Source organism: Paramormyrops kingsleyae, chromosome 6 (genome assembly GCF_048594095.1).
Source record: "Paramormyrops kingsleyae isolate MSU_618 chromosome 6, PKINGS_0.4, whole genome shotgun sequence".
NCBI classification, from domain to species: Eukaryota; Metazoa; Chordata; class Actinopteri; order Osteoglossiformes; family Mormyridae; genus Paramormyrops; species Paramormyrops kingsleyae.
The window spans coordinates 9890710-9911424 of record NC_132802.1 but is presented as its reverse complement, the minus strand read 5'-3'; the positions used below and the strand labels follow the sequence as shown (position 1 = coordinate 9911424).

General features: G+C 44.1%; 1 protein-coding gene across 12 annotated transcripts in view; it reads right to left on the bottom strand.

The window, feature by feature from the left end:
* acap3a (ArfGAP with coiled-coil, ankyrin repeat and PH domains 3a) overlaps positions 1 to 20715 on the bottom strand; it is an 87053-nt gene that overhangs the window by 26466 nt on the left and 39872 nt on the right. For 10 of the 12 annotated variants that reach the window (XM_023835058.2, XM_023835062.2, XM_023835063.2 and 7 more), the window contains exons 4-10: positions 20186 to 20239; positions 11993 to 12051; positions 10112 to 10295; positions 7904 to 7948; positions 7711 to 7806; positions 6027 to 6101; positions 3436 to 3447 (exon numbers count right to left, since the gene is read on the bottom strand). In XM_023835058.2, the coding sequence (XP_023690826.2) occupies positions 3436 to 3447; positions 6027 to 6101; positions 7711 to 7806; positions 7904 to 7948; positions 10112 to 10295; positions 11993 to 12051; positions 20186 to 20239 (525 nt within the window). The remainder of the gene's footprint in view (positions 1 to 3435; positions 3448 to 6026; positions 6102 to 7710; positions 7807 to 7903; positions 7949 to 10111; positions 10296 to 11992; positions 12052 to 20185; positions 20240 to 20715) is intronic. The other 2 variants (XM_072713614.1, XM_072713620.1) reach the window with 1 other exon arrangement.

The following is a 20715-nucleotide window of genomic DNA, read 5'->3' as shown; positions in this document are numbered from 1 at the left end:
AAACAGGAAGCCTGGTACCCGCACTCCTACACACAAGACACAGCAACCTACCGATAACACGAAAACGTTGCCCACAGACGCTCAGCTATTAATGCAGGAGAGCTCACTAAATATGGGTTCCTCTTTGGTATGCCAACCTCTTTGTGCATTTAAAGGGAGTCTGCACCATTTTACGGCTTACATATTTGAATCAGCCAAAATTTTACAAAGTGTACATTTACCTACAGCTAGGGTACAAAGAGGAAGATCCTTGAGGGCACAATCCCGGTAAGAAGCAGAGGTACAAAGTGGTACCCTCTTTCCCCAACAGTGTAATGGAGATGTGACAACTCTACTGAGGCTCGAACCAGCAACCTCCTGGTCAGACGCACAGAGACCTAACCACTGAGTCACATGCCGCCTGTCCTTTACCGCGCTTTAAAAAGCTGGATCCAGTGGCAGAAGCAGCCTTTATTTTTCCCGCCGTGATGCTGAGTCGCTGAGACAGGGAAACAGTGAACTCCCCCCCCCCCCCCGCCGCCCAGCAACACTGGCAGAGCTCCTCCATTAAAAGGCGACTGAAAAATAGATGAGCTGCTATGTCCCCGATGGCGAGGGCACACATGTTCCGGCCATGACCTCGACGAGGCCACCCTATTCCCCAGGCAAGGCTGTGAAGTGTCCCTTCACTTGTATGTTTACACCAGGGTCCCTTGTCACCGCGACTTGTGAGGAAACAGGTCAAATACATGGAGACATTGGGGGCTGAGTTAGAGTGAAAGCTGAGGCCAAACACTGGCAGCTGATACCTTCACTGTGTCTCGCCTCCTGATCTTAGTTCACTTCTGGGAGCTGTGAATGCTGTAAATGCTGGTCACATGATCCTGCAAACATACGCAAGGGCTGTGTTCCCAAGTGTAACATTCACTGAACTGATGCCCTGGCTGGATAAGTGTTCAGTGTGAAATTTGCAGTCTCAGTCAAGAAAGAAAGAGTCCTTACTGAATAAGCAATACACCAGAGGGAAAAAAAAACAATCTACGGCTGATTTTTTTCTCTCCTAAAAATACCGCAGTGGTCACCAGGGAGACAAGAAACAGCAGTTCTACTTAAATGAGTCGGGTGAGAATCACGTTTTTATCGAAGTTGAGATGATGTGTCAGCGGCAGGCTTACTTTGCTGAAAGGGAAGTGGACTGACAATTTAAAAGCCAAGGATGTTAGGAGGCCGTCATGAATAGAAGAAAAGATAACAGAGCTTCCCTTCAGTTCTAGCACTACGAAAGAGAAGGACCCAATGTGCAAAACACAGCCGTCCAAAGACATGCCTGCTCTCCCACCCTGCTGACTTGGCCTTAGACTTGCCTGCTCGCCAATTCAACTATTCACAGGTCAGTTTGTAAAAATATGGAGCTGCTACCACCAGGGTTATTATTGTTAACAAAACCTAAAACGAAAACTACACGTCCCCCTCAGATTTAATGGAGGTGACACCCATGACTAAAAGTAATAATTTAGGTAGGGTTCTTTGAAGATCAAGCACATAAAAAATCTCTACAACTTTCAGTCTATCCCTAGAAATAAAATAACTTGAACCTTGAACTAAAACTGAAACTAAAATATACAGTATAAATACTAAATAGAAACCATATTTAAAATAAAAACTAAAAAACGTAACAAAACCACACTGAAACTAACTAAAACTAAACTGGATTTCAAATGAAAATTGAAAATAACACTGGCTACTACAAAGCATTTTGGTTCCGACAAAACCACAGGGTTATTGAGAAATCAATGCACAGAGACGCAAGGTCCTTTCTCAGCTACTTTTACTATGGTAACAACCGCGTAACTGCGACCCAACTGAGTGCTACAATGGCACATTGAAAGGGCACAATGGGGGACCAGGATGAATCCACAAACACTTTCATCCAAACCACCAAATTTATTATCTAAACACAAGACTCTTAGCGTAGAGCCTAAAATAAGAGGTAGAGGTGCTGTGTCTTATAGAAATTTGTTTTTCTTTCTTAATCACCTTTGCTGATGCACCCTAGGGTGCTTCATATGGTATCTTCAGGGCTTAGGACAAGGCCAGACGGTGACTCAGACGAAGCTTTCAGTATCCTGACTATTCCATTGTTGCAGACGGTTGCCAAGGCATGATGTCACTGTCTCTAAAGTAGCTAAGAGGTGCCCAAACTGCTGATGCTCCAGTTAGTGCACAGTGTGCCCAACGAACATATATGTGTCTACAGATGGCAAATTTCCTTGCCTTAAGAGAACAACAAATCCTCCATTCTGCCAATGTACAAAGCCATCTACAGGCTATACTCATGTACAACATCTACCATTCTGGCAATGTACAAAGTCTACAGGCTATACTAATGTACAACATCCACCATTGCTGTACATGTTGTTTCTGCATCACTGTACATACTGAAATCCAACCTGTTTTTTTTTTTATAATTTATTTAACAAACACTTTTATCTAAAACGACACACAACTGAGAAAGCGGGTCACCCAGCTCCTGGAATAATTGGGGATTACGGGGCCCAAGGATGACAATGCTCTGCTGACCCTGGGATTTGAACCAGCAACATTCCAATCATGGGCACAAAAACTTTTCCCAGTGTAGAGAGACCCTGTACCTTGGACCTTGGACCCACATTGTACACAAAGGAGATGGGCTGGGGGGAGGGGCTGACACACACACAGCAGAGCCAGTAGCTTTTGGGTTTTCTCTTCATCCATCACCTAACTCAGCTGCATTTTAGTGGCAGCTATTTTTTATTCTCCGCTGGCACTGTTTCAAATTCGATTGCACTTTAATTGCGCCAGTCTTACATAAATCTCCGCAGATGTCCACCAACATCCTTTTTTGAAGCAAAAGCCAGCAACCATTGTAAAGGGTTTGTATGAATTATCTTAATAGTACCATATCTATATATAATGATACTGGAGAATTGTGTTGAATTGTATTGAAATTTCATGACTAAAGCATTCAGCTGATAATAAATTATGTGTGGCTTTAAACAGTGTTCATTTGGAGCACACGCATCTGCCAGGTGTCACTGCCACTTATCAGTGTCCCCATTAAACTGACATTTAAATACACAGCTTGATTTTTTTGACTGTTGAGGCTTTAACACCAGGACAAATGTCTTTAACAGCTGGATCCAGACATGAGTGAATCCTGAACGTCAAAGTAGCATTGGATGTGGGTCATGTTTCATTAATGGTCCTCAGCATTTGTATAGGTTTGATTTGGTTGCTGGTCATCGCCAAACCACCACGACTGGTAATTCAGCAGCGTCTGGCTAATCGTGTCTTGCCACTGAGCCAAATTTTGGGCGGAACTGTCATATGCTTAATTTATAGGAAACAGCAGGAGCGGACGTGCCAGGAAGCCATCCGGCGTGTTACGGTATTTACACCCAAGAAGAATTTCCTTACCTCCATCAGAGTCTGGAGGGAGATCAGCGTAGAACGGCACAGCGTGACGAAAGGGATGGAAGAAACAGAGGAGCAACATCAATGATTTTTGCAGAACAAAGCACCATCCAAACATTTGACTACCAACATAACTTTACACACACTTACATATAATGATTATAATACAAATATATGAACATTTATTTATATATGAAGGTTGCATGCAGTTACCATAACTATTAATGTATGAGACTTTTGAACAATAGATTGCATGATTTTTATTCAGGACAAAAGAAAACTGATTAGCTGTTTCACTGGCACACGGGTCGTTTCCGTAAGTCTGGCTCATAAGCCCCAGCGCCACCGAGGGGCCAGACGGCAGAAGGCTGTTACGGATGCCCCCAGTCACGGATGCTGCTGCTGCAGCGTGTCTCTGGCTCCAGGGAATCGGTGGGGGCTGCCCGTACAGATGGCCGCTGAGCCCGGTTAAATGTGAGAGCGTGTGCGTGTTTGTGGCATGTTGGCCTTGTGGATGGTGGTGGTGGTGATGGAGAGTGGGGGGGGGGGGGGGGGATTGGCGTGCATGAAACTACCGTTCGGGGGGTGCAGAGCCTTTGCTCATTCATATGGAGATGGGCCTGTCTGGACGATTTGGGTCCCACAGCATCGGGATGTTAGATTAGTGTGACGGGAGACGCTGGCACGGATTCGGGGGGCTTTATTTAAGGCAGGGGACGCATCCTCTCTCGCTGCCGCACACACAGACATAGGAACACGACGTGTCCTACCAAAAGCCACGGGACAAAAAGTGCTTTTTTAGGACAAACAACTCCATTTCCAAAGGCTGAAGGCGTGCTTGGTCACCTTAACTTCATGACGGTTTACAGCTTTTATACTCATTTACTTTAGAGAGCTGGTGGTATTGCATTCCATTCAGCCAAAGACTGCATCTCAGCCAGGTCCTGATTCTGCTTTCCAGTTCATATGAATTTATCTATTGTTCAACAAGAACCTTAGGCTCCATCCACCACAATGTCTTAGGACATGCATATACACTGATTTCTTGCAATGTAATGGGTATCCAATAGCTTTAGATAAACTAGAACCCACAACACACAATTCTGCTTATAAATGAGTCTTCTAATGTTAAACTTACCGGACACTCATCATCAGTAGTACCATTCTGAAACCTCATGAGATCACATGTCTGTAGACAAATACTTAGCTCCTTTGACAACACAAATATAAAAACCTCTCCATGATTACGCAACCCTTCCAAATGCACTTTTCATTTTTTTTTATGCACAAAGCCAACAGTCACTCCAGCTGTTGAAAGTGGTGACAGAAATACATTTTTGCCAACCATCTGAAAGCTCTAAACCGATCAGCCATTTCATCGCTTCAGAAGAGACTAAACTGTGTCCTGCCTGTCTCAGCATTAATGGACAGCGGCAAGAGAGGCAAACCTACCCTTTTTATCATTTACTCTAAAAATAAGTTGCTGAAAAATAGCACGTCTGTCTCTCGGAGTGCATGTCATTGGCGACAGTGAAGTACTGAAGTTTTATTGAGCTATTATTATATACCCGGCATTTGTCCCGATATGCACTTTCGAATCCTCTGAATCTTTCTGTAAATTTAAGAACCACCAGTTCAGACTGCAGTATTTGTTAATGTATCTTTAAAATGCAGGTATAATTTAATGAGAATTCAACATACATTAGTGGAGTACCCAAGTATGTATATTAAAATGAGCCATTCTCACAAAGTCCCTAAAAAATGACTGAAATACATGCGGTGTTTACACTAAATGACTAAAACACTAAGTTATTGGCTGATATCTTTATCTATCCTACTGCCAGCCTTGTTTGCTTTTTGGCCTTGCTTGCTCGGCAATTTCATTTAATGCAATAGTGATACTGACAGCTGAGATGCACAGCTTTCCCAGGGATTATAACAGTACTGGTTGCTTTGAGGTCAATGCCATGTCTGCTTAGCACTTCATATCTGATGGTAGCATAACACTGTTTTTCTAATTGCATTCCAGAGTTCAGTTGTACTTCTACACAAGTGTTTATTGCATTGCTGTAACACGTTATGCAGAATAATTGTATCTTTGTCTTTTTATTTCCAACTTACTACTTGGCAATTTTGCCACTTTTCTGTGCACATTTAGTATGGGGGAGGGGGTTACACACAGATGGTGGGTTTTACCCACGTTTCCTGCGCCTAGAACCTCTGATAGAGAATGATAGTCATAAGGTAATATAGAACCGGGTCAGAACAGAGACAGAAGCTCACTTCGCAAACTGCAGCTAAAGCTTATTGATAAAAGGATCAAAACTCTGGAAATCAGTGCCGCTGACAGAGAGCTGTCGTTTGCGACAGACGCCCCCAGGATTAGCACCTTAAGGCTCTTAATTCTACGTCATTAGATACTTAAGCCAGTCACTTGTCTTTTAAATGAAACGCTTCCCCCTTTTTCCAGATTAATAAAGATGAGTCAGACGCCCTGCAGGCGGCCTGGATGTCAGTCATGAGCCAGGCGGAGAGGGAGGAGAAGAAGAAGAAGAAAAGGGAGGGAAGGGAAGAGAGAAGGCGAGAGCTCCTACCCGCTGCTGAATGGTGGCGTGCTTATGCTCCATGTCCCTCTTCTCTATGGCCGAGTCGATCACCAGCTGATCCAGCTGCAGGAGAAGAGCACAAACGGCAGGGATAGGTCAGCCCGGGCAGAACCACACACACACACACACAAGCAGTCCCAATCCTAAGTATTATTAATGGGTAGCAAGATTGACACTGACGAGGCTGCAGAGCACAATGCCCAGTCAGGTCACCCTCTTAGCTATTTGGACAGCAGTAACATGTGCAGGTACATTGGAATGCTGCATTTCACATATCTACTCTTGCTCCTTTGAGAGACACACACACATACCTACAGGTGAAAGTGAAGCTTGGGCTCTCAGCACAGGGTCAGGCCAGATATCAAGAGCGCAATGTTGTTATTCTGCTGTGGATGGGATTCAAACTGGCAGCCTTCCGAGACAAAGGCCGAACCCACTGAACAACACACCATCCACTTAGCATGAGATCAAACTCTTACAAGATTCATTAGACGACTGTAAATTGTTTTCAGGGGGGGGGGGGTTGCACTCACAATTCATGAACAGTGCATCTAAATGTATATATACTACCAGGGAACTTCAGCAATGGGAACCATGGCTGTCTTTGTGTTAGCTCAACATGACATGTTGGCTTAGAGCGCCTTGCTAATTGATTCATATTTTGCTCACAGGATATGTGACAAAAAAAAATAAATTAAGCAATTCAGACACAATGCATTCAATCGGGAGAAATCACAGGCGCCGTCCTTGAGGGCAAAGTCATTTTAATCAATCGGTAGAGCTGTGTCGATACGCTAATTAAAAAGTGGGGAGCTGTCCTGAACAAGTTGTTCCACTGTTGCCTTGGCGACAGAGCCGGCAATCAGCCAATGCCTGTCTTGTTCTTTAGCTTTGCTTAGAGCAGGAGTTGGCTGATTCAGAATGTGACCTACGTTCAGTTCTTCCCCAAATGTGAGCTTGAATCTGCCCCCCCAAGGAGTCAACTCAGCTGAACAATCCTGAGTGAATAAGCTGCATATTCATTGCAGAATTATGACAGTTTCTGGGACCGGGGCCTGATGCACTTATTCACAGTATATTCAGCTCAGTGCTGCCTTTCTAAGTGCCCGTCTCAAAATCTCATTTTAGCAAACAAACTCCTGCCATGGTGATCTGACCAGGCAATCATGTTGTCCATAATCCCGCTCTCCCAGCTTCCATCACGAGGCCAGAAATCTATTATCTGACCACAAATGAAGCAAGGTGACAGTGTCCATGTAAGCTGTTTTAATTGATGATAATGATAGAGATTATATATATAAGATCATGGGCAGCAGTAGGAATAGTGGTTGAAAAAATGCCTTTTCTGATTCATTTCCCGAAAAGGGCTTTAAATGTCATCCTGTTGATAAAACAACTTCAACAACATTACTGATACACCCAGCTTTGTGGTAAACTACACTATATAGCTGCAAGCGGGTAGGTTAGCTTTGAGATAAGACTGGAGTGTCTGCAAGCTGTAGTGGTCATGATTCAAATCATTGCAAGAGGCTTAGCGGTTGCACCCACAGGGAAAGCAGCTGCCTAACTTAATAAAGGCTGTGAAAAGTTAGCAGACGGCAGACAGATTGAGGGTGTAATCACTGCAGGGCATTGATGGATGGGGGCGTCCATCGCTCTGTCGGGGTCCCACCTCTGCCGCCAGTCTCTTCATGTAGGGATTGATCTCATCCAGGAGGTTGTATCCCTGCTGGAAGAGCGTGTGCTGGGCATGCATGAAGGACAGCATCTGGAGGAAGAGGCAGAGGAGGTCCTCTTACAACAGGAGCAACGGCGAAACCTCAGGGGCCAACGAGAAAAAAGGTTCAGTTCTCAAAGCTTCTTACCGAATCTAAGATTTCAAACTTCTTCTTTGCCTGAAGAACATTGATCTGAAATGTAAAAAAGATTTAAAGGTTAATGATCTTGTTGAGATTCAAATGAATACAAAGCATATAACTGAGTATAACTGGATACTGAAACTGAGGCTTTATGTCTGTTCTGAAAACATTTTAAATCCATGATTGCAGGATTTCAAAAAATCCCCCACATAGGTAGGTGACCCTTGTGTTAGCACACAAATACAGTATTACAGATTTAAAGCAAAGCTTTAAAATTCTGCCATCTACAGGACATTACCAATAATGCAGCCCAATATTTGATAAGTCTGTGCAGTTACATTTAGAGTCATGCAAGCACAAAGGAGTCACTGTAGAACTTGCATGATTGCATGTGATCCCTGCAATGGCCTCATGGTGTTTACTGTCTACATTCATCATCTATTACGTTTGCTAGTCTGACGCAGGTTAAAGAAGGGTAATGGATTCATTAAATGTTGTATTATTGTCATATAATTTGTCAGAGGACTTGATTTGCAGTTCTTCGGTGAAAAGAAATTTACCTACACATACACTTTATGCAGCAATGTGTTCAACCTATCGCAGAACCAAATATGTTAATCTGTCACACTCTGTAGTTACAAACACAATGCATGAATGAAAACAGCTTAGGCAATGTGTAGTACTTAAGTGTGTACTACAGCTTGAAGAGAACCATGGAAAAATAGCACACTTGAGGATTGCTGCCAAGACAATCAAACGATCCCGAAATGGAGAGCAGAAACAAAACATCGAGGGCTACATTGGAGATGTCAGGCATATGAATTGCTGAGGAGGGTGACCTTTTCCGCCTCGATACGCAGGCGTTTAAAAACAAGGAGGCCTTATTATAGCCATGTTTACGTTGGCTACGAGCAGGCATGGTGTATGATCCCCTGGAACGAAATAATCACACTGTACCAGCTGATCTCTCTCCAAAGGAGTCAATGTCTCCATGGAAATGAAGCAGGTTAGCCCCACTCTCTATGGGAGCAGGAACTCTAAACCACGGAAAAAAAAAATCTACAAGCTGTCGCCATCTTGTGGCCTAGCACGACATTCCAGGCAGATCTATTCTACGGTGCAGTAAATACATCCAAGAATGTAAGGCGCATGGCAAACCTACAAAAAAAGCAAGGATCAGCATAATGTTTGGTAAACTAGCAAATTCATGCAGATGTAGAGTAATACATAAGTTTGCACTATGTTTCTGAATCCTTTCTATTAGTGCTGGCTTCAAAATACAGCCTTGATAGCTTAGCCCAACTGGTATAACACTTTGCCGAATCACACAAACAGATCTTCTACGGTTTGTGGTTCTTCCCCAAGAGAAACATTACGGAATGGCTTTGTCCAGTGTCTTTTCTTTTCATTTAAAGGTCACTGAGACTGCTCTGGCGTGACACTGACTGAAAAAGATGAAGAGTTACGACCGTCGTTCAGAGGGCTGAGAGAGGGAAGCCTCGCCTTTGAACAGGCGATCTATGAAGCCTGACGCCCACAGAAATATTTCAAATGTGACTGGACTCCCCTTAAGCCAGCAAAGGAAACTATTTCCTTGGAAATAGGGGAGGGGCTTCATGTGATGCGATCATTTATCTGCTGACTGATATAAAAATTAGTCTCCTGAACATCTTATTCCTGAGACCAAAAGGATAATTTTATGCTACACGGTATTGATTCCTGCATACCAGCCTTCTGTTCATGAACCACTATACTGGACAAATGTGTCATAAATTACAGTTTGACTAAACAGGAGTTCAGGAATGTAAAAGAAAAAAACTTAAGCAGAGATAAACTTTAAATGTTGTTTAACTGAAAACTGGCAAATGTAACTTTGGCACTGAAATCTTATACCTTTGAAGGAAAAATTCAAAATGCATCCCATGTCATATGTGCAATATGGCTAATTGTGCGCACAGATTTTTCATAATTTTTCTTTATTTTTTCGATTTTGTTATTGTATGTTTTGGTCTGTTTTTTCTATTGCTATTTTATTTTAGGCTGTGGTGACAAGCAAATTACCCCCGGATGGGATCAATAAAGTCTTATCATAAATTTTGTAATAACATTTCAACACAGATCCTGGTGTTGACATGTTATGTGTCTATTACGATGGCAGGATAGACTTGCGTGTGCGTGTGCGTGTGTGTGTGTGCGTGTGCGTGCGTGTGTCACCTGCAGCACGTAGTCCAGTGCCAGGTGCCGGAAGCACTTCCGGGTAATGGTGAGCGTGCCCGTGGCCTCCTCCACCTCGTGGGGCTTGTTCCGCGGCGCCTGGGCATTCTTCACCTGGGCCATCTCCATGTCCTCACGCACCCTGTCAAACTGCTTCTTGGTCTCCTTGAACCTGCGCACATCCCTGAGTGCCAGAAGGGATTAGCGGGTGTTAGTCACATCTCTGACTGTATTTGAGGATGAATGCCGGCATCATTATTCGGCAAAATAACCCAAAGAGAACTGAAAAAGGGCCATTCTTATTTTATACCTGTCATTTAGATAACAGCCTGTCTTAACAGAAATAACCAGTCAAGAATTTCCATCCATTGCCACTTAGCCTATTCAGGGGGGCCCAGAGCCTACAGGACCGGACACTGACTTATTGCAGAGCACAGTCACAGCTTGATAATTCCAAATTACCTCTGTACATTTTTGGATTGTGGCGGGGGGGGGGGGGATACCAGAGTACCAGGATGAAATACCATGACAACACAAGGAGACCCTGCAAACTACACACATAGAGCCATGGTGGAGACTCAAACCCTGGTCCTAGAGGGGCGAGGGAACAGTGCTAACCACTGCACTACCTCAATCAAGCACTTTTTCATTGTGAAATAGTTTGACAGAAGGTCCAGGACTTACTGAACTGGAGGTACTTGTGTATATCAAACCCTAAAAATATTGTCCATCCACCTCAGACTGACCCATGTTTCTTCAGACACATGAGCTCACTGAAGTGCCTTTTCATCACGCAATGTGAATTGCTAAGCAAGATTTCAAAATGATTCCTCTGGCATGTCTGCTTAAACCAACAGTGGTACTGTGCTAAAATTTCAATAGGATCGGGGCCATTATACACAGAGATACCTTCCTGCCTTCCTGAAACATCCACTGTGAACACAAGACAGTCCAGCTAAGTGTGAACACACCCCCCCCCCCCACACATGCAGCTAAACTGAAAGCCTTCCCAGACCATTCGAAGAAAATATCAGCCAACCCAGAACTCAGGCTGCCAAAACTTTTAGTCTGGACTCTGCTTATTCTACAGTATTCTAACATACAACATCTGCAAGACAGGAGGACAGAAAAATGGTGGAAACTGAAAGTGTAGACTAGGGCCAATTCATCAGGTCAGCAAAACTCAGTAAAACCATGAACAACAGAGAAACCAAATACCTAGTACAGAATGAGAGTCCAGCATCTTTGGGTCTACACTTGTACATACGTTACCAAAAAAAATAAACATTTTAAAATGATTGAATTTTTCTCTTGGAGGTAAATACTTCACAAATACTTCATGATGCCTAATTATGCATCTCCTCATTGTACTCTGTTTCAGAGAAGGACATTCACTTTGGCGTTACCTACTCATCACATTTTACTTAATCATGTTCTGTCTTGTAGGTGATTGCTGGCTGGGACTGAGGAGATTAACTCCAAATCAACAATTTAATTCTTGTGCTTAAGAAAGAGTACAGATGCTTTTTTTTTCTTTCAGCACATAATCATGCAAAAAATCTCCTGACTGTTCCAGAGAACCGCAAAGCTAAAGCCGTCTGACTTTGTGTGCGTTTGATCTTGTGAAAAGATTACAGGATGTAGAGCTGCGTCACTTGGTTTGGAGCGACTTGTTCTGAAGTGCCACAAGTGGACAGGCATAGTCATGCCTGGTGTTAAACCAGTGACCTCTCATCTTCTTTTGGTACTAACTCAGCAGAGTACATGTCTGTATTAGTCACACATTCCTTAGAAAAGTATATAATATGGGAAAATAATGTGACAGCGGATGAACCAGTCATAGATATGACAAATAGGAGGGAGAGTGCTGACTTTACTTACTCTTTGACGAAGTTGTGTAGCTGCTGCCTGACAGACCTCTGGGCCTGGTCGAACAGGATCTGCAAAAGCATGAAAAAGTACAATAGGGCTGTCGCATTACAACATGTGGATTGTGTGGCGAAATGATAAATGAGGCAGCATTTGGAAATAATGACTTAAACAAAAAACATCAACCCGATTCTAATGCTTGATGCCCTGAAGTAGCATGATGCTAATGTTAGTAATTTAAGTAGTAACGATGAACTTTATGCACATAAAACGCTTAACATTTTAATTCCAAAACAAGGTTGAACTCATATGGGAAAGTAGGAATTTGTATTAAGTCACTGACACCAGATAAACAGTGGCTCAGACATGTGATCAGTGGGTAGCGCAAACAACTCAACTTGGTATTTAATTAGATTCTGTGAGTCATCTCTCCTCCAGTAATAGAACTTATCAACCAGCAGAGGGCGCTCATTCCAACTTTTCATTTATGCCAAGTGAAGAATGGGTTCAGCCTGGTGGAGCACATGCACATCCACCAGCCCCCATCCCCATAAGGAGTGTCACTGTGACTGCCTCCCCCTCATTGCAGGTACAAGAAAAAGGGTCATTTGTACAGGAAAGAGGCTGTAGGGACACTGTGATCAGACTGACAACCTCTGTGTGCGCACTACCCCGGCCCCTAAGATACTCATCTGTGATTGGACGGCTCCCTCACATTTATTGTCACCCCAGTCTTGGCAGCCCCAAACAGGCAGGAGCCTGGAGTTATTTTCATGGGCCTCCCTTGTGTGTCTGAATTAGGATATCAGGGCTGATTTATCGAGACTCCTTAAACAGCTTAAATCCTCTCCAGTTTTGGTGTCAAGCTTTAATACAATTACAATTACAATCCAGAGCCCATGTGAACACATCACTCACAAACCTACAGCATAGTATCCCTGTCATAAATCTAACGGAAGAAGTCTTTATTTCCATATAAGCTGCTCAATCATCTCAACGATTCTGCTCAGAAGCAGAGAACCAGTTAATGCAGTTACTCGAGTAAGAGGAGACCATGATGAAGTCATGCTGTTGTTTGTTTTAATGTATTTGCGCTGTGAAAGTACATACGGCAATTGAAATTTCATCTGGCCCTGAAATCAGTGGCCCAACAAACATACAGTTTTTTAAGTGACTGGCATCAGTGACCTGGCAAGTGAACAGCAGGTAACGCACAGAAACCCAAACGCCTGAGATGACGCTAAATTTGCTGTTTCGATCGCTCCTTTGGCCCTGATTCCACTGGTGTGGCCTGTGTGACGACCGAAATAACGAAAATGAAACTAAAAAAAAAAAAAAAAAAGCGTCGAAACTCCAAGGTGTTTCACAACTTGCCCGTGGGTAAAGAACAGGGCAGAGCACGGTGTCGCACATTTTCACAAGGACTGCCAGCCTTTGTCCGTACCGTGACGCAGAATTTAGCACTGGGAGACACAACAGACCCAAAGACGAGCGTGAGACGACACCGTTAACGCAGCATGTCTGGCATCGTGCGGCTTGCTGGCAGAGTGAACCTGCATGACTTGAGCGCCTACTAAGTGCCCTCTGTCGATGTAAATCTCAAGATGCTGGCACGCCACGAGCAGCAGCGGGCTCTCCTTCTCTGTGGCCAACTGTCTGGCGGGACTGATTTAATAATCCACCAGACAACACGCTAGAGGTCTAGCAGACTTGAGGCGCAGGACACAAATGGAAAGTGGACAGCAAACCACACTGCTAGATGGTTGGGGGGGGGGGGGGGAGTATTTCGTTCCCACATTTAAATTCCTTAGCAGATGCTTTCATACAAAGTGACGCACAGTTGAGAAAACAGGGTCAGATAATCCTAGGAGCAGTTCAGCTTTGCTTAGGGGCACAATGGTGAAATCACTTTAGCAACCCAGGGATTTGATCCAGCAACCATCTGAGAACAGCTACAGCTTCTTAAGCTGCTTAGCTACATACCAGCGCCATACCGGGACTGTGCCCATGTAGAAATGGAGTCCTGGTCTTTAAGGTGAGTATGCAAAGGATGACAATTGTCATGGATGTAACTTCCTTAATTGCTTGTGATTCTGTAAAAGTTTGTCTTTCCCCATATAGCAGACGCAAGACGCAAACTGCTGTGGAAAGTTCTGAGAGATTACCAGCATTTGTGGGGGGGGGGGGGGATTCCACAGTCTATGGCATTCCTGGGGCAGGGGGAAGGAGGAGGAAGTGACGTCTAGGACCATGGATTCTGCATTGGCATGTAGCCTCATGTGCTCAGTGTGTGCCACTTACAAAGTGGGCCGATTTATTTCACGGTTTCCCGGGAAATACGATACGCATGACACATGTGGCTGAGTTATGTCAGGTGTGTGATCAGATCAAAGAGCAAAGTCAGTGCCCAGCAAGAGTGATCAACAGAACAGGAATTTTAGGAATGCAACACAACAGGTACAGTTCTACTGGAACATAACTTTAGACTGAAATGCTGCATTCTTCTTAAATAAACAGATATACATATGAAGCTGAACATTTGTGGCAATACATTTAAAAAGGCTGTGTGTGCTACTTATGTAGAATACAGAATAGGGACAGATTCTGCAAATGATACAAATATTGTGAAACTGCTTAAATGCCTCTGATGACCTATCCCTCATTCACTCAGAAAAGGATCTGTCAGCCAACAGGAAAGAGCGCCCCCTATCTGCCTACAAATGTAAATAACCGAAATGTGCTGTTTCCCTTGCTGAAATAAATGAAATAAATGCTGGTGACAAAGATAAAGAACTAAATGAGGACACTGTGGCAGGAATATTGAATCCTTGTTGAAAAGCCTAATACGTGTATAATTTCATTTTCATTTAATTTCATTTCATTAAGGTTGACGCAGTTGCCCCCTAGCCAGCCATGACCGTTGCCTGTACCTCCCTGGCTCTAACGTGCCATTCAGCGAACTAAACTAAACCCTCATTATTCTCTGTTGGCAGCCTTCTGCTCCGAGCTGCTCGATCCTTGCAAAGAAACCAGTGACTCATCAGCTCCACCTACACTCCTCAATGCTTTGTGTGTTCACATTCTCCCGCCAAAGGATAATCCGGGAATTGTGGGTAAATAGTATTCAGTAACATGTTTTATTACATAAGAACTTGGCGACGTCGCTCCAGCTTACGTCGGTCACTCCCGTCTTTCTGCTCTGGCAATGTGCCCCACCCTCCTCACTGCCGTTAATCCGTAATCTGCCACCAGCACAAAGAATTTCCTGCTTCATTCTCCCCTCCTCGGCCTCTCCAGGACTCCGAATCTCTAACGAACACAGGATCGCAGAAACTGCTATTGATGTTTTCTATGTGGCTTAAAAAGCATGAACTAAAAAACTATCAGTGGCATGTCATGTGACGCTGGCATTTGTACAATTTGACCAGACGGGATAATTCATAAATCTGATAAAGTACAGAAGCAGACCAGCACACAGCTGGTCATGCGTAAACCGGCATGTTCCTCCTGTGTTTGTCCTTGTTCTTAATGACAGTGATTTTCTATTTGCACAAATTACAAGCACGTAGGAATTCAGATATCGCAACACCCCAACTTAAGGTCAGATGTTTTCCCAGCACGGCTGGGATTTGAGGCTTTGCTCAAAGTGCCCAACAATGATATCAGTACTTTACTGGCCATGAGATTCAAACCAACAACCTTCCAGACACGAGCAAAGACTCCTAACCCACAGAGCCACACATGGGCTCTGATCCATCTAACAAAGTGAGAACAATAAATCCTGCAATCCTGTTTTTTTAATTTTTTTTATTCCTATCTCTTGTCGTTTCCTAAAATAAACTTGTGTGGCTGGCTGGTAAGTGGCTGTTCAGTTTGGAGAGGAATGCGTGGGACCATAAAATGCAGCAGGCCAGTCCCATAAAGCACCCCCCCCCCGGGCGTGTCCGTGTGGGGAGCTGCGGGTTATTGGTTACCATATCCTACCCAATCGGCATGCTGCCCTTTTAGGCCCCCGGATGGACGCCCTCGGTGCGTCTCTCCTGCTGTGAAGTCAGCAGTTCACCCTTGCAGGAGCTTGACCCTGATTCAAGGCGGGGAATAACCCAGGATGGGTAAGGAAGCGCCAACCTGTGGCACCTCAGTGATGAAATTATAAAACACACACACCATTTACATCTACAGATCGGCAGCTCCAGTGGAATCGAACCCTGGTCTCTGTCGGTGTGACGTGCTAACCATCGCACCACCTTGCTGCCCTCCCACCACCTATCGCACATAAATGCATTTGTTCACACAAACACTCACCAATCCGGAAAACAAGCAATGCACCGCCCTTCCGTGATGCGACCAGTCTACCCACGGCGCCCATGCCATTACACGTTATTCATCCGATCCCACCCACAGACGCCTAAATCTTGCGTGTGGATGTGCTGCCATTTGGCAAAGCTTTCCAGAACTGAAATAGTTCTGCCCACTTCCTGTTCTGTACATTGGGGACAATGTTGAATCATCTCTTCCCACCCACGATACAGTCTGTCAAAAAACCTCAAAAAAAAAACACACCAAAAATGAATCAATTAAAAGCAGTGCTTCCCACCATAAGGATAAACCTTGTGCTTTAAACTCCTCTAACAAGGCCTATGTCTGACAGACTGAATATCAAACCTCAATATATATCAAATCAACAAAAATGTTGTCACATTTTTCACTTCATCTCTGACATTCCATCTCTGGGGAGCCTGGGAAACAGGTATCGTAGTGGGCACTGCCCATAAGGTTGCGGCGCTGCCTCACTGAAGCGACCAGCATGCCAGGCTAATAAAAGTACTAATCCCCTACCGCCGGATCAGCATAACATAATCCTTCGTGGTGTTTCCTCAGCAACTCATTTACGCAACACCCATGTCAGATCCAACGCCAAATTCCTCCTCCTCCTAAAAACAAAGGCATCTCCATGAAATCGCCATGATGAAATTACAAAATGCCGCTGTCTTTTAATTAAAATGTCAATAACACCAGGCTTGGAAGAAAGAGGATCCCAATGAGGTAACGGCAACGGTGCCCGTGAAACTCAAGATTTGCACCACAAAAGCTTTTCCAAAACTGCATACTGATGAATGTGCGGATCTGTAACCCTTACAGTGTTTCATCAAAGTGCTGTAATAACACCCGCAGATCTTCTGTAAGTCCTGTGACCCAGGCGCTTACGCAGAATGCAACTTCACAATGGCATTTCCATATGCCCTCTGTGGCCGAGCAGTGTGTCACAGCCCTGGCGTGGCTTAATCTGACCCACTGTGCCAGACAGACAATTACGGTAATGATGTCAAGCAGGTCGCAGCAGCAGTGCTAATCCTAACCCTTTGTCGCCACCTTGGCAGGTCAATCCGAATGTTTCACACAACCACGGTGTGTCCAAGGATCAACAGGATAGTCCCATTCCATTTTCTCTCACCTCCAAAGCAGCACAGAATAGTTAGCTGTGCCAAGATTTTCCCTGGCAAGAGAAAAAATGCCTATTCAGAATAAATGCATTGATGGTATCAATGGAAAGGTTTTTTATTGTTCAAAGAACCGTCATGTTAATAATGGAGAAACTAGCAACAATAGAAAGGGAATATACAATAACATAAGCAACGGAAACAGGTATAGCTCTTATGTATGTAGGCAGCTTATGTAACCTTATATAACCCAAAGAGTACAACAAACTGGGCTAACTTTCACCCACCCCTACAATACCCCCGTCATCAGAATCTACCACCGTAATTACAGGATTACGGTGAAATTGTGTTTCCTAAATGATGGGTTCAGTGCTCCCCAACTGCATACTGTATGTGACTACTCGTCAACCACAAATATCAAGGTATGCCTGACTGTTTGATATATAAACCCCCAGCAATGTCTTTTTGATAACAATCATGATTTTCTTCCCCATCCTAAAATGCATCACATTGGGGAAAAAAAATATTGTTAACATCATTTTAACATGCATTTGTTCCAGAGTTACCAGTGTAGATATATACACTGGTCATTAAACGAGAACTAAGTGACTCACATGAGGAAGCTTGAATGAGGAAGGAGACCATCTTAGGTAGATTATGGTACCAGACATAATGATGAACATAGGTAGTCACGACAAGCGGCTTGAATGAGGAAGGAGACTGTCTTAGGAGGGCTATGGTACCAGACATAACGATGCACATAGATACTCAGGACAAGAGGCTTGAATGAGGAAGGAGACTTAGGAGAAGACATAATGATGCACATAGACATGAGAAACAGCATGTGCTTGGAGGGTTATGCTACCAGAGATGATGATGCACATAGATGCACTGGTAACACTTTACTTTGGGGACACAAATAATGCAGTAGTACTCTTACTTAGTGTGAGGTATTAATTAAACAGAAATTAAGTGTTAGCTGCGCACTGATCCCATGTTTGTTCATCATTAATCAATCATGGTTTATGTATTTCATACAATTACTATATTTCTTCATGATTTATAATGAGTAGTAACTAACTTAGTTAAAGTTAAAGTAAGTTTGGAGCCCTATGATGGTAGGTGGCACTGGAGCCTGTTTGTTTATCTGTGTACATCTCTCATGGGCTGCTGCAGAATAGTCTGGAGTGCATCTTCACCATGTCCAGTGTTTTTATTCACCGTGTGACTGCCCCCTGTCCCACCAGCACCAATCCCGACTGCGGACTTGGTCAGGTGATCATGTGCTTTATGTTCAGCCCTTTCAAGAGTCCATTTTAAATAGATGAGAAGTGGTCAATCGACTTCGATTGCTCCCAGGTGACCTGGTGAGCCATTACCTCTCATCACATGTCACCATATGTGACATTTCTTTCCTAACAGTTCGGCTGGCGATGCAACAGCCAAAGAGTCACTCGTGTATGATACACACCAAACGGCTTTACTGAGTGATGGCACCTGAGGAGCACTGAAAAATAAAATGCCTTATATCATATAGAAGACAAAAGTCCATTATGTCTTACTCAGGCCTGTCAAGTTGGTGTAAGAAGCAGATTGTTTTAAAGCCATCGAAGGCTCATGTGTCTGCTCACTGAACAACATTTAACCTTTAATCAACTTGAAATATTGATAAACATCTGTCAGCAGACAGCATGCTGTAAAAAGACAGTGCTGTAAAAGAACTCTGATTCAGCAATAAAGCCACTGAACAGCACATTTTAAGTGAGATCCATGTAATTGCATAGCAGTTTGTAATTGAGACCTATAGGGATGTACTGCACTTAGTAATTGAGACAGGGAGCAGTAAGTAAAACACCCTTTAAGCATTTGAAATTGTAATAAAGTAGAACAACTACTGTAGAAACACAACATAATTGCAATGCTGACCTTAGAGGGAAAAAAACACTCCATATAGTATTTACTTCCCTGGCTGAGCCTGAAATTAGAGCATCTGGTGCTCATTCCAGTTCACGACGCTTCCCTTAGCAACCGCCAATTACGAGTCAAAAACAGAAAACCAAGCGAACGGTGACACAACCAGGCAGGAATAAATAAAAGGAGGGGAGGTTCCCATCATTGCTCCCCCTCGAGCAGGAAGTGGATGAGAAATGTGCGAGCCGGCCCTTTCAGACGCGGCCGAGGGACTCTTGCTTTTTGAATGGTGAGGTGGCCACTGATGGTACAGGAACCTCACACTGATGGGTACAGGAACCTCACACTGATGGGTACAGGAACCTCACACTGATGAGTACAGGAACCTCACACTGATGGTACAGGAACCTCACACTGATGGGTACAGGAACCTCACTGAGCTGCCAGCCCCGGACACCCCTCTACCGCTGGCTCCCCCATTAAGGAGCTCTGCTAAAGAGGACAAAGGGCCGTGCACACGGGCTGCTAGAAACCTGGGGCGAGAGCTCAACGTGCTCAACGCTATGCCGCTGTCACTTCCATTGTCCTTCCTGCCTAGCCGAATGCATCCTGACTTGCAAAAACCCAACAATGGAGCTCTCTGTCAAAGCCCACGTGTAGCTCTACACTGAGACCTGATTGAAAAACAAGCATGCGCTACGGCAGCAGTACATGAGAAAGGATATCCATGTCATGTCTACTAGACCCCCATGCTGACAAAACAGAGGACTCTGATGAAAAACAAAGCCTGACCATGTTACTTAGGCTACTGTCTGAGGGCATCTGGCAGGACTATGGGCGTGGAGGACCTTACCATGTGGTAGTTGACTATTTCCTGAAGACTCTCTCCAAATTTCTCCAAACACTCCTGCAACACAGACAGCATGGTACCATAAGCATACTGCACTCTCACCAATCAATCAACAGCTTTTTAAATTACAAAACAAATGTTCAGTTTTCATTGGCACTTAACTTCACAGAAGGGGTAGATGTGAAAGCATGGTCCCATTGCACATAGGTCAATTTATGACTTATCTGTATACTCATTTTTGTCCTGCACTGTCTTGTCTTGTATCGCACTGCTGTTTGTCCTGCACTGTCTTGTCTTGTATCGCACTGCTGTTTGTCCTGCACTGTCTTGTCTTGTATTGCACTGCTGTTTGTCCTGCACTGTCTTGTCTTGTATTGCACTGCTGTTTGTCCTGCACTGTCTTGTCTTGTATCGCACTGCTGTTTGTCCTGCACTGTCTTGTCTTGTATTGCACTGCTGTTTGTCCTGCACTGTCTTGTCTTGTATTGCACTGCTGTTTGTCCTGCACTGTCTTGTCTTGTATCGCACTGCTG